Here is a 12,642-nt window from a genome sequence, read left to right as displayed (position 1 = left end):
TATTTTTACAAATGTCAGAGATGCTTTACTGATACGTAGTACCTCTATTATTTTTCCATGCTCGTGTAGAAGATTTTTTACTCCTGCGTTAATGGTGGTGTAAAGCAGAAGCACAGTGAAGGTGAGTGTGAATAAACATGAAAGTATTCACATCTTAAGTAATTTCAGAGTGATTTTGAAGAGCTCTTTTTCTTATGTAATAGATTCATTCAACAGTTGTCAGTACTAACGAATAGAAACCAACTTATCCTGCTTGTGATATCAACTGCCCAGAGAAAGGAAATAATATCATATGAGTTGCAGTAGGCAATCAATTATATGGAACAAATATGACTTACTAACAGTAGGACTAGACTCACAGTGTGTTGAATGACCACTAGCACTTGCTAAAATACAACTGTGTTATTAACTGGAAAAATGGAAAAAACAGACTGTAAATTCATCCCATGTTTTCCAATGAGAAAACCAAGTAAATCCATCAAATAGCTAGTGTGCTATGAAGAGTTTGCCTGCTTCTTATTCAGTTACTTTTTTTTAATGTAATGATAGTAAGCTTATTTGAGTGCTCTTCTATAGCAAGACTCCACTAGCACATTTTATACAATTAAAAATAGAATAAAATTACACTTTTATACTAGAAATTTTATACACAACCAGGAAACGTAAAATGAAAGTCAATGGAAGTAAAGCTACTTCAGATGGTTTTGAATGTGAAAATGAAATATATCTAAGTTTGAGAAATTACATACATTCAGCAAGCAAACACAGAAAGGATCACATAACTTTCTGCTGTCCTTCCTCAGACCGATGTCTTAATGTTTATCCACAGTGCTTTATATATCATACATTATTTATCAGATTATAATGAGAAGTTCTCATCTTTGTTTTTATGTTACGGTTTGTTATGTAGCAATTACAGCAGGGTAATCAAGTCTTCGGTTTTTTTCTTTAAGAACTGGTAGTGCAATCTTCCACTCTCATGCATCTTAGACAGTACTAAATTAATTAAAAAAGATAATTGAAATTCCCCAACTGAAACATCACAGCAGTTTTCTCAGAACACTGTATCTATCTACTGTAAATGTTCCAGATTGAGTTGCCAGAATGTTGATTTCATTAGAAAACCAAAATAGCAACAATCAGTGAGAGTAAGCAGAGGAGCCTCATAGTTTGCAGATAGTGAAAAATCCAGAGGCTTGAACTAGCCAGAAAGTCTTTTTTAAAGAAAGCAGGCACAGTCAGTTTCTAAAGCATATTCACTTTTCTGACATGACTTGCATAGAACTTACCACATGTGGACCATAGAGCATTTTATAATAATTTCTGTTTTACTGAGTTTCAGGGGAAGAAAGTAGTTTTAGCTAATAGGGACCAATCTAACAAGAAATCAGGACCTTGGCTTTAAGGCCCACAAGACCCAGGGTCTCTCCTAGGCAAGGAATAGCATTAAATACTCTTTCACTTGGATATCATTTTTCTTCCCTAAATATAATTTTTTGCTTTGCAAATATGCCAGTAAACTTTACCAACATTCTCCAAGGTAGGCAATGAATATTCTCTGTGGTGGTTGATTTTTGTCCTCTATTTGGGGGAGTTGGGGACCACGAAGACAATTTACCAGTTGCCAGTGATGCTTAAAAGGGTTGGGACAGGGAAGGAGCATCGCGCTCCCAGTCCTTCCTCTCCTCTGCAGGGTATAGCAAAATGCAGCCATTTCTAGGGTGGTACAACGCAGCCGTTCAAAAGCTACCAGCAACCATACCAGTGCAACAAAATTGCCCAGTTCACAGCAAGGAATAATATTGGGTCTAAAGGAATTTGCAGATGAATTCAGACAGAATATAAGTTTATGAATTGGAATTGGACTTACACTCCTTCTCAATCTAAAAATATTTTGGAAACTTTAATGAGTGCAGGGTGTCAGGACCTCTGTGTATCGCATGCTGAAAGCAGCCTGAGATGTAGAAGAGCCTTTACCATCACTGTGGAGCAGGAGGGAAAAGGGGGACTTGCATGATCAGAGTGCTCAGCAATCCCTAATTGTGTCCCAGCGGCCCCTGGCCAGGCCTGATTTTGGTTATGGGGACTCTGACTCACCACCTGCTCAATTAGTGTCTCATCTTGCAAAAAAAAACACCTGCTAAGGAATGAATTCTTCCTTTATCATGGCCCCATGCCTGAGCTGAAACAGGACTAGGATAGTGGATAGTCACTGTAGGAAGTATCTGTTTAGCACTGGTTACTTAAGAGAAAATATATATATAATAATGAAAGTATGCCCAGGATTTTAACATTACCTTATTATTTTCCCTGAATAGCAGCAGCTACATCAAACTAATATTCTAAAATCCCTTTGCTCTGTGTTTTCATTTTATATAGGGCAGTGTTTAAAGGGTGTACTCCAATGGTATTTTCTAATTGCCATTGAGATTGTTTAATCAAAGTATCAGTATTCACTTCTGTTGTACCCTTATTTACCTTTCTTTTGTGCTTAGGTTTTTTATATTAGAAAGGTAACTGAGTCACAACACTGATGTATTTCTTCTTACATCAGTGTTCTCTTTCCTGAAATATTACATCTTTCCTTTTTCTTCGTGTAGCATTTTTTAATCTGATCTCACAGTCATGCTATTTTTTTTCCAGAGAAACATAATCCCTTCAAAATTTGTTTGCTTCTTTTTACCAAAGTCTTTGCTTTCATTTTAAGCAAATACAACCTTTGGAAATATTAATTTCCAGTTTGCTTGTAAAGTGTTTTACACTAAACCGTAAACTGTTATCCATAGATCTTAACTATACAGTAGACAAAACATTAAAGAAGATTTTAGTGATTATATGTAAGGAAGACAGGAAAAGAAAGTAATCTTTTTATGTAAACAGCTTTTAGGACCCTTCTGATTTGGTGCAAAAGCAAACCTGTTGCTTTGTCTGTAGAACATACAAATGAAATTAAAAGGAGAAAAATAGTTTCAATTAAAAAAAAAAGCCTTTTAAAATGTAGAATCTTTGGAGGTTTATGAACTATTCCTTGTGATGAAATAGCCTTTTCTTGAAAGAACATGCGCAGTATTGCCCACATCTTCCCCTAGAGAATGGTTTAGAATATATGTTGATTTTAAAAAAAATGATATAGCACTGAACTGCAGAGATTTGTCTTGTCACAGTTATGTATTAACGCAATCAATGTTAACTGCTACAAAAGCTGTACTATAGCTATCATCATGACAAATACATGCCTGTAGCTCAAATACATCACAGTGTTCTGATTCTTCCTGGCAGCTTGTGCTAAGGCTGTATTTTAAAGACATCTTCTAAATGAAAAGGTTAGGTTAGGATTTAGGTTTCCCGGATCACACATTCCATTAAGACAGTGGATAGAGACATGGAGTTCTGCGCAGTTCATCCATAAGGGGCTTTTATAGACCTCCAGTAGTAACTTCAGGGAACAGATCAATCCCAAATGATTAAAATAATAAATTAAAAAACAATTAATACTGGTCTCTGAAAGATTTGAGTTAGCCTTCCACAGAGCCTGTATTGGTTCCGTAGCCAATAATCTCCCAAGCTGATGGATGACTATGTGTTTTGTTTCAGAACTAATAGAACCAATTCTAGTGAGAACTTCAAAAGTGAGATTTTAGAGGCAGGGAATTTGCTATTTTTTAATATAGATGAAAAAAGCCTATAGATTTAGAGAAATTCTTCTATTTACTTCACTACTACTAACTCCAAATTAGGTCTGAAATATATGAAATCACATTAGTTTTCAGCAGCATTGCACATGTACAACTTTGGGGTAAATTGACCGTTAAGAAAGGTAATTTAACCTATAAGATCTTCATTATTGATGATGATAGAGAAGAAATCAGTCTGATTCTCAGATTTGATGATACAGTTTAATTAAAATGAAGTGACAACAGTTTAGCAATCCTGCAATCTCATTTTTATGAAATTACTGTCCAGACCAGGACCACACTTAAATCTTTAATGATGTTTCCACATTTCTGGAATTGAAAACCTTAAATTACATTTAATGTTATAGGTGGAAACTGTAGATAAATACTACTTGTAGCTTCAAAACATCCGGACAGTGACATGCTGGGTGCATTTTGTTTCAGTGTTCCAGGTTAAAGGATAATGGAAGCGAAGCTGCATCCTCGAAAAAAGAGGTGTCTTGATTCATTTCCAGAGTGGGCCTGAAAAAGAGGAAGAACTGACAAAGCCATAGCTTCTCCTAACTATCTTTTGCTGATCTCGTCTTTCAGTTTCGCTAGAGCTGATTTCAGGGAGGAGAAATCTGATAGTAAGTATTCAGTGGCTAAGTGTACGGTTCTTCAGCGCTGAATTATCCATAGCTGCTTACTGTTAATAGCTATGAGCTAGACACAACAGGACTGGTAGGAGAGCGACCCACCTGTCTCCACAACAAAATAGGGAATGTCCAAATTTAAAGCCATTATATTCCTCAGTGGCATGGTAATTCGAAAGAATTTTGCATAACTGAAGGTAATTGTATGTGTCCATATAACCAGCAAAAGAGATAGGGACAACAGGTGATATGACAGCACGGCAATGATGAAAGGCATTGTTTTGCATCCTGCTTATGAAAGAGTCACTGATACTCTGCAGCCAAAACCACATCCAGTTTAACTGATGCTTGTCACCTCATAGACTGAATTTTCCATTCTGATTAGGCAGTTGTTAGAGATTTGAAAGGTTTTAGATTTTCTCTGACATATCCAACAGTATTGGCTCTGATAACATGTAGCTTATATTATTTGGTGGTCAATCCAGCTCTGGATAGCAAGAATGAAGACAGGTCAAGACTTGTTCTTGGCCACTTTGTGTTGCTTGCTGAGGCTTCCTGAGAGTCGTTCATGTAAAGGATGCCCCTGTGTACGTTCATTTTGACATCTGTTTCAAAGCCATTGGGATTTTTTTCAGATTTATTTTGTATAGTAATGAATGCTTTTGACAATCCTGTCTGAGGTAGCCATTATAGAGATTTAGCACCGTGTAAAACTGTTCACTACTTTCAAAAGCTTTATTAAGGCTGTAGAACATTCAAAGGATAAGATAGCCTATGAAGCCTGAATTCAAGATGCATATGAGTTATGAAGCTTTTTCTGAGTGATGACTTTTTTCCTTGGTGCTAATCCTGTGCCACCTTCATTTTTTTTTTTTTACTTTAACATGGCAAAGAATGTTTGGGTTTTGCCTGGGAGGAATAGTCACTTTACCAATACATCTTTCTCATGTTACTCCCATGTTTCTAGTTTGTTAATTAGAAAAACATTGACTCTATCTTGTAACCAAGGTAGTATTTTTAAATGTACTTGAACAGTAACTAAAACCAGAGTATGCAAGCAGGTGAAGTACCGGTATCGCACTTCACTCTAGATATTCAGGTAGCGTAATTTTATGTATATACATCCACAGATTAAAATGTGGGTTTAAAGTACATATAAGGAAAAAGTATCATATTTTTAGGACATTTCTGTGCTTAAAGAGAGATTTCACCCCTAATATAGAAAGAAAAATGAATTGATGATATCTGTTATAAGCTGCACGGACTGCACGTATCGGTTTCTAGTCGACGTAATCAAGCTGCTCGGTGGCTTTTCTCTTCGGGACGCCGCTTACAGCCCTGCAGCCCCCTCTGCAAGCTTTTGCCCGGGCCCTTTACAGTTTCTGCATAGTCCTCACCGGCGCGGAGGGCGGGCAGGCAGCGACAACGTGGCTCTCCCCCGCCGCGTTAGGTTGCAACCCCGCCGGGCAGCCGGTGCTCACCGCCAGCAGCTCCCCCCTCTCCCCGGGGGCAGCCGTTGAGGGCACGGCGTCGCTGCAGGAAACTGCGCAGGCGCCGCCGGCGGGGCCGGGCGCGCTCCCGGCCGGGGCGGAGGGGGGGGGGTAAGTGGGGGGAGGCGGTGGCGCGCGGGCAAGCTCAGACGTGGCAGTTGGGTGAGTGAGTGACCTCGAGCGGAGGCGCGCGCGGGCGGGTGGGGGGCTGCGCGCGGCCGCCAGGTAACGGTCCTAACGGTCTCCCCGGGCTCGCGACCTGTCGCCACAGACCTGTGAGGGGGATCCTCCGGCTGCAGCGGGCGGGGGGGGGGGGGGGGCGAGGAACGAGCCCTGCCAGCGGGGCAGCGCCCCAGTGAGCAGCCGCAGGGGGCGGAGGGGTCGTAGCTGTGCCCCGCGGCGTGGGTCGGGCTGGGGGCCGGCTGTCAGAGGCAGCCGGAGGGGCGGTGGGAGAGGGCAGGGGCTCTGGGCGCTTGGGAGAGCTGCACCCTACCTGCGCGGAACCGGGGAGCCCCCAGGAGCGCCGGCACGGGGGGCAGGCACAGGTACTCCTGGCCTACCGCGTTACTCCTACCGTGTCCTGCGGGCTGGTGGCGAGACCTGTTGGGGTGTTACAGTGACTTATAAATCTTAGTGGGGATAGAAATTTTAACTGTTTGCGGGTATGGCACTGAATTGGAGTAAATTTAAGCTTATGCTTTCATAGCTTATTCCAAAATGTGTTATTAAAAAAAACCAACAAATGTAATGTGTGTAGCTATATTCTATTCTGTGTATATGTATGTGTGTAGATACATGCACACACTCCAGATACTTGCCAAATTGAGATTGCAGCATGCCTTGAGGAGGGACAGCACCTCTTGCTAGATGGTATGTCACCAAGCACAGTGTCTCTGAAGAAATATAAAGTTAATAGTTCTCCTTCAGTTAGCCAAGAATGTGATTCTGTATTTTTGATTCTACTGTCCTGTATGTATGCAGTGGAGTTTTACATCTTCACAGAGATATCAGTGCAGGAGAGCATTGCATAGGTACAGCAATCCTCTGGGGGAAAAAAAAAAAAAGACAACCTATTCTGTAATAGCGGTAAATTAAATTGTGGTGAAGTGCTTGCGTTAGTGTTGGTCCTCAGGCTGCGGGGTGTAATGTAAACTAGTTATAAGAGAGACAGGGAGAAAAAAGTTTTCATGTCCTTCTGTGTAGTGACACTTGTAGTAGACGAACCCAGGGAAAGATCTGGGTTTAGCAGATCCTCTGATCTTTCTCATACAATTTCCAGAGTGAATCTGTATGTCTTTTGTTAGAACCTGATTGCCAAAACCTTAGGTGATCGGTTCCTATTGATATTTTGGGTGTTGCCTCCAAACTATTTTCATCCTACCTTGGTACATATACGTATCTTGAGAAGGGATAAAATATGCTCAGTGTTAAATAGAGTCTAGAACTTTATTCGTTAAACTTACATTATTTTGCTTATGGATAGAGTTCCTGTCTCTCTTCAGCACAACCTCTGCATGTTTATACCGTCTGTGGGAAGTTTGACGTGGCAAGATTTTTTTGTGTGTGTCAGTGAGTAAGCTGTGGAGGAAGTAATTTCCCCTGGATGCTGTCACAGCTAAAGGTGGTGGCAGTTGCATCTGCCTCAAAGTGAAAATCTCTTCTTTTATGTCGATATAAAATATATATATGTCTGTGCCAGGGTGTGGGTAATTTAGTGGTAATTTACTGTCTTTTGGAGCAATGAAAGCTCACGCTGCCACGTCTTTTCTGATGGGGGTGGGGAAGGGAAAAAGCTGGCAGCAAGAAGCCTCTCTATTTAAACATTTTTTCTTCTTCCCATGTTTACCTTACTAAGACAACTCCCTAAGGTTACCTATCTGAAACAGTTTAATACTGCAGCTGAGAAATCATATGGCACAGTGAGGAGTGTGGCTAACAGGATTGCACCAGCAATGTGTGAGGAGGGCTGGGCCCTTTACCCAGCTGAAAGTGATTTCTCATCTGATGTGGAAGATTAGTAAACTGTTGCTTTTTTTTTTTTTCTTCCCAGAAGTGTTTAATGTGAGAAGCCTAGAGATGGGTTTTCTGATAGGGATAGCTTTTCTCTACTGATATGTGCCAGTGCAGCATGAATTTGTCTGTTGTGAGCTTGGATCTGTGTGTAATTTTGAGGTGCCTTTGTGCACTCTTCTGGAGCACGATTCCTGATATGCTTTCATCCAGTTTGCATACTCAAGGATCACTCCATGATTCAAGCCTAAGAATGTGAAGTATAGGTAGTCAGGAAAGCTATTTCAAAGGCACATTTAACATCTAAACATCTAAAATGCTAGTTTATATCATATATCTTTAGTTCTTTGGGGATGCCTGACCTATGTATTTGGGACTTGGCCAAAGTAGTAAGTGTTCATTCAAGGTTTGGATTCTCAGCATTTCTCAAAACACTTTTAATATGGGCATCAAGAAACTTAGTGGGATTCTGGTTTTGTTCAATATGAAGTCGAAATAAAAAATTCTCTTATATGGAGAAGAGAAAGCTAGCTATCAAGGCTGCAAAGTGGACAACTTCAATAACTTTTCAAATCCCTAGGTAGCAAGGGCACTGTATCTGAAAACTAGTCTTAGGAAATACAGTCATCTGGTTTAGTAACACAGAATTCTTCAGATTTTCTAGCTCTAATCATAAATGATAGTAATTATCAGAATATTCTTGCCTGAAAGTTTACTAAAAGTTTCTGTTACTCTGCTTAACAAAAGCTGACTGCAAGAAAGAAATTAAATGTGTTGTGAATGCTTTCATCGTTAGAAAACTTTTTGTGGATTGCTTTTAATCAAATTCTGGGTTTTGGTTTTTGGGTTTTTTTAACAACCACAGAATCGAGATGTGGAAGCTTGGGGAAAAGATGCCTGGCAATAGCAAGGACAGCAAGGTCCTTTTTTTGCCCTCAGATGGGTCTTGCGGCTTTTTGGAAAAACAGTTCACAGCCTTTTGAAATGCACAAAGAGTGAAGAGTAGTAACAGGTGTCACTTTCTCTTTTGCAGATTCTTAAAGAGGATCCAGTACTTGGAATGAAAATATTGCCATCATGAGTCAACAAGGCTATGTTGCAGCTCCTCCATATTCCCAATCCCAGGCAGGAATAGGAGGCTTTTCTGCAGGTTTTGGACCACCTAACTCTTCACTTCATTATGGGCATTGCGGGGACCCTAACTCCTCATACTCAGCAACTCAACCAGGTATGAAATTGGCTTAAAATGTGTTTTCAGGGTCTACTTTTCGATGAAGGCATTTCTGGGAATAGAGAAATGTTTCTCAACTCATATGTGTTAATGGCAAGCAAGCTCTCAGAAATGGGTTGTATTCTTCACAGTAGGACCCCTGTCCTACTGAATTCTAGAGCAAAAACTTGCCTGTGAGTATGAGTTGGTGTTCGCCTACTTGAGCTTGCTTACTGGGTGATGTATTTGGATAATGAGTGGTAAGCAGAGCCCATCTGCTTTTGAACCACTCAGGAGACAATTACTTTCTGTGAAAAAAGGACACCTTGTGTACAAGCAAAGGGAATATTTGCTTTGTTTCTACCAGCACAATCATGCTACAGATAATGTAATTGACATCCAACAGATAAACATGACTGTCTCTCCTTTGCTTTCCATTAATTTTAACTTACTGGTATGTGGCTTTGGATCTTTCAAGAATTATAATATTTTAGTGTATGGTGGCTGAAGCTTAAAAAAATAATTTGAGAGCGTGGAATTTAAGTCTGTTTTGCTGTCTGTAAGTCATGCTGGTTTAATTTCAGTAGAGTCAAAATGGGCATGCTAGACTAGTGAATTGGGGCTGTGGAAAATATCCAGAGAGTAGGGTTTCCTCTTCCTTCTGTAAGTCTACTAATATACATAGCCAAGATGTGGCATCAGGAAAAGGGACCATCTCAATATTTTGCTTGATGTCACAGGGGGAAATTCGTTAAAAGATTAGAGAATACTTCAGACATCTTTAAAGCATCTAAAAAAATTATTTGTCAAAAGTTTTAATAACATTTAGATTATAAGTTACATTAAATTTAATATTTGAGATGGTGGATAGGGTAATTACAGAACTAAGTATCCAAGTATATTGAATTTTTTTTTTTTAAATATTCTGTGATGTCCTTGATTTTTTGTGTTATCATGACAACAGAAAAAAAATTTACCCAGTTTCTCTAAAACTTCTTACTAAAGGCAGCAGGAATTGTTACCTTAATCCAATGCTGAATATAGTCAGAAGATAGAGCTACTTCTGGCGATTCGCTTATTAGAATACTTGGGAAAAATACCAGTTTTGGTACCAAACAAATTTTTGGTGTTAGAGTAATTTAAAGTAAAATAATTCAATATATACAGGTTGAAGAGCTGTTTATTCAGCACTGCTGCTTACATAAATTATAGTGTCTTCACAGTCACTGTTCTAGATTTGAATTAGAACTGTTTTTAGCATAGATTTACAGGTTCTACATATGTATGCTTTTTTAAAGGTTGTTCTGAGGTTTCTTTCTAACCATGGTCTCTGAAATCAAAGGGACTTCCTGCTTCTACCTACAAAGATAACTGGGTGACAGGGAATTACCAGTATGCCAAATTGAATTGCAGGGTCTGTTCATTCTTGCTTCTTTCTTACTGTCCCTCTTGGGTTCTTTTCCTGGAAAGTTACCAACTACTATTTGCTTCTTTTTTACTATCTGTTGTTTTTTTGTATCTACTTCTATATCTGTCCTTTCTTACAGAATCACAGAATGACTGAGGTTGGAAAAGACCTCTGGAGGTCATCTGGTCCAAAGCCCCTGCTCAGGCAGGGCCACCTAGAGCTCATATTCTTATTGCTAGAATAGGGCCATACACTTGTATTTCTCGGTGATCTTGTGATTTCTTACAGGAGTCTTACATAAAAGTGCTTCTTCTTTCACAGGTGTGTCGAAATCAACTGTGCCTTTTGGATCTTCGGCCCCTGCTGGGCCTCTACCACCTGGTACACATCAATTCAGCCACACCAACTTCCAAAATGGGCCCAGTACACCAGGGCAGCAGCCACATAGGTGACTTTCATGAATTAATACATGAGATTTAAACTATTTGACCTCTGTTACCTCTGTTCGGCTGCTTCACTGACATTTAAATATGGCATTCCTTTTATCTTCAGCAGTTCTGACTTATTTTGATTCTGAACTGGATCTTCTAGTTCAGTTGCCTGTGATGTTAAACTGCCAGATCATACAGTGTGATCTGTAATCTCATTAAGCTCCATTTTACAGCAAGTCAGGTCTTTATCATGCGTTGTCTTATTTTTAATTATTCATTCTTCTTGATCTTAGACCCATTGCTTTAAACCAGCAGTAAGGCATTAAAAGTGCTGTTTAATATAGAAGTTGCATTTTTGTTGTTGTTGTTGAATTTCTGATGTCTTAATTCTCCTTTGTAGTAAGGTACCAAGAAGTTGTTATTTACAAATTAATAGTTGCCAGCGAGTTTTGACTAGAAGCTGGTGCATGCCTCTAGTTACCCCCACCCCCCCGCCTTGTTAGGATGTCTCTGCTCATTGCTGTGGGATCATAGCCAAGGCTCCATAGGGTACTTTAAAGACATTTTGTAACACAGTTTTGTTATATGCTCTCAGATGGATGACTGCTACTCTTTGCTTAAGTCTGAGATTGACTATGAAGAGTTTATTTGAAGTGCTGTTGTCCTGCCTCCAGAGGTCACAGGAAAAAGTGAAGACGACAGGAGTGGGAAAGGGAAAAAAAATAGGGACAGGTGGAAGCTGTAAAAAGAAATCTTGGAAAACTGATTGTATAAGGGAATGGGAAAGCTTTATTACACAGTGATTATATTGCAGGTAATTATAAGTGGGTAAATATGCTTAGCCCTCTTATTTAATTCTGTGAAATGTTAATTATTTTGTTCATCTCCCAGGAGGGGCAAAATTAGTTTGTGTACTTATAGTTGTTTTATTGAACTTGACACCATTTAACAACATTCTTGTTTCAATTGGTTGAAGTTTTAATCTGCTTCTGTGCTTTTTAGTTGTATAGTTATTTGTGATCAAATAAAGCCATGCATATGTTTTATTAGGCATCAAAATAGGGAAGCCTGTTGTTGTCTGTGTGTAAAGGAGGACCCAAAGAGACTGGTGATCAATTGTAAAAGACAATATACTAATGTATAGGGAGAAGTGGTGATTGTCCTGAAGATGTAAAAACAAGGTGAAGAGAGTCAAGTTGACATGACCAACCCAGCCAAAAACCAACTCTCTTTCCTAGCTTTCAGTCATTGCCCTGATAGCTGCATGTCTGCTGTTTTTTACCTGATCTTGTTTTATTCCCAAATTGCTGAGAGCTGCTCTTCTAGGCCAGGAAATTTCCATGTCAAAATTTCAAGGAATGTGAATTCGATTTCTCTTGATATGGCTAGGTCCCTCCTCAATTTTAGAAGTCATAGAAAAATCAGTGTAGAACTTCTTTGGGGCCCTAGCCCAGATCTTATTTTTCCAGAGTGAAGTAGTCTTCTGGTAGAAAATATCTTTATAAGCCACATGTGTGTTACCTGTTTCTTTTCTTTAGTTGTTTTTTGTTTGTGGTTATTTTTTTCATATGTTTTTCCATATCTGATAAACATGAAGCAGTTTTTCCCTACCTGCATCTTTTTTTTTCCTCTACTACAGGGAACTCCTTAATAGTTTCTCACTTCATTTTCCTCTCTTCACAGATTTTTCTCCTAATCTTCTTCACCCATCCCCAGTAGGGAATCTTCCTTTATAAGCATGGAAAGGGTATGGAGTGATGAGATATGTGCAGAGGCTTGTGTTT

General features: G+C 39.4%; 1 protein-coding gene across 3 annotated transcripts in view; it reads left to right on the top strand.

Annotated features, from left to right (window-relative positions):
• The window catches only part of SEC24D (SEC24 homolog D, COPII component), a 69,408-nt gene that overhangs the window by 7,731 nt on the left and 49,035 nt on the right, over window positions 1-12,642 (top strand). The window contains exons 1-3 of one of the 3 annotated variants that reach the window (XM_075751022.1): window positions 5,861-5,961; window positions 8,843-9,037; window positions 10,749-10,875. In XM_075751022.1, coding sequence (XP_075607137.1) covers window positions 8,887-9,037; window positions 10,749-10,875 — 278 coding nt within the window. In that variant the 5' untranslated portion in view covers window positions 5,861-5,961; window positions 8,843-8,886. Of the gene's footprint in view, window positions 1-5,860; window positions 6,025-8,842; window positions 9,038-10,748; window positions 10,876-12,642 lie in introns of those variants that run through there. The other 2 variants (XM_075751023.1, XM_075751021.1) reach the window with 2 other exon arrangements.

The sequence above is a fragment of the Balearica regulorum genome, chromosome 4 (assembly GCF_011004875.1).
Source record: "Balearica regulorum gibbericeps isolate bBalReg1 chromosome 4, bBalReg1.pri, whole genome shotgun sequence".
In the NCBI taxonomy this organism is placed as follows: domain Eukaryota; kingdom Metazoa; phylum Chordata; class Aves; order Gruiformes; family Gruidae; genus Balearica; species Balearica regulorum.
The sequence above is the reverse complement of the archived record's forward strand: the minus strand, read 5'-3'. Positions and strand labels throughout refer to the sequence as shown.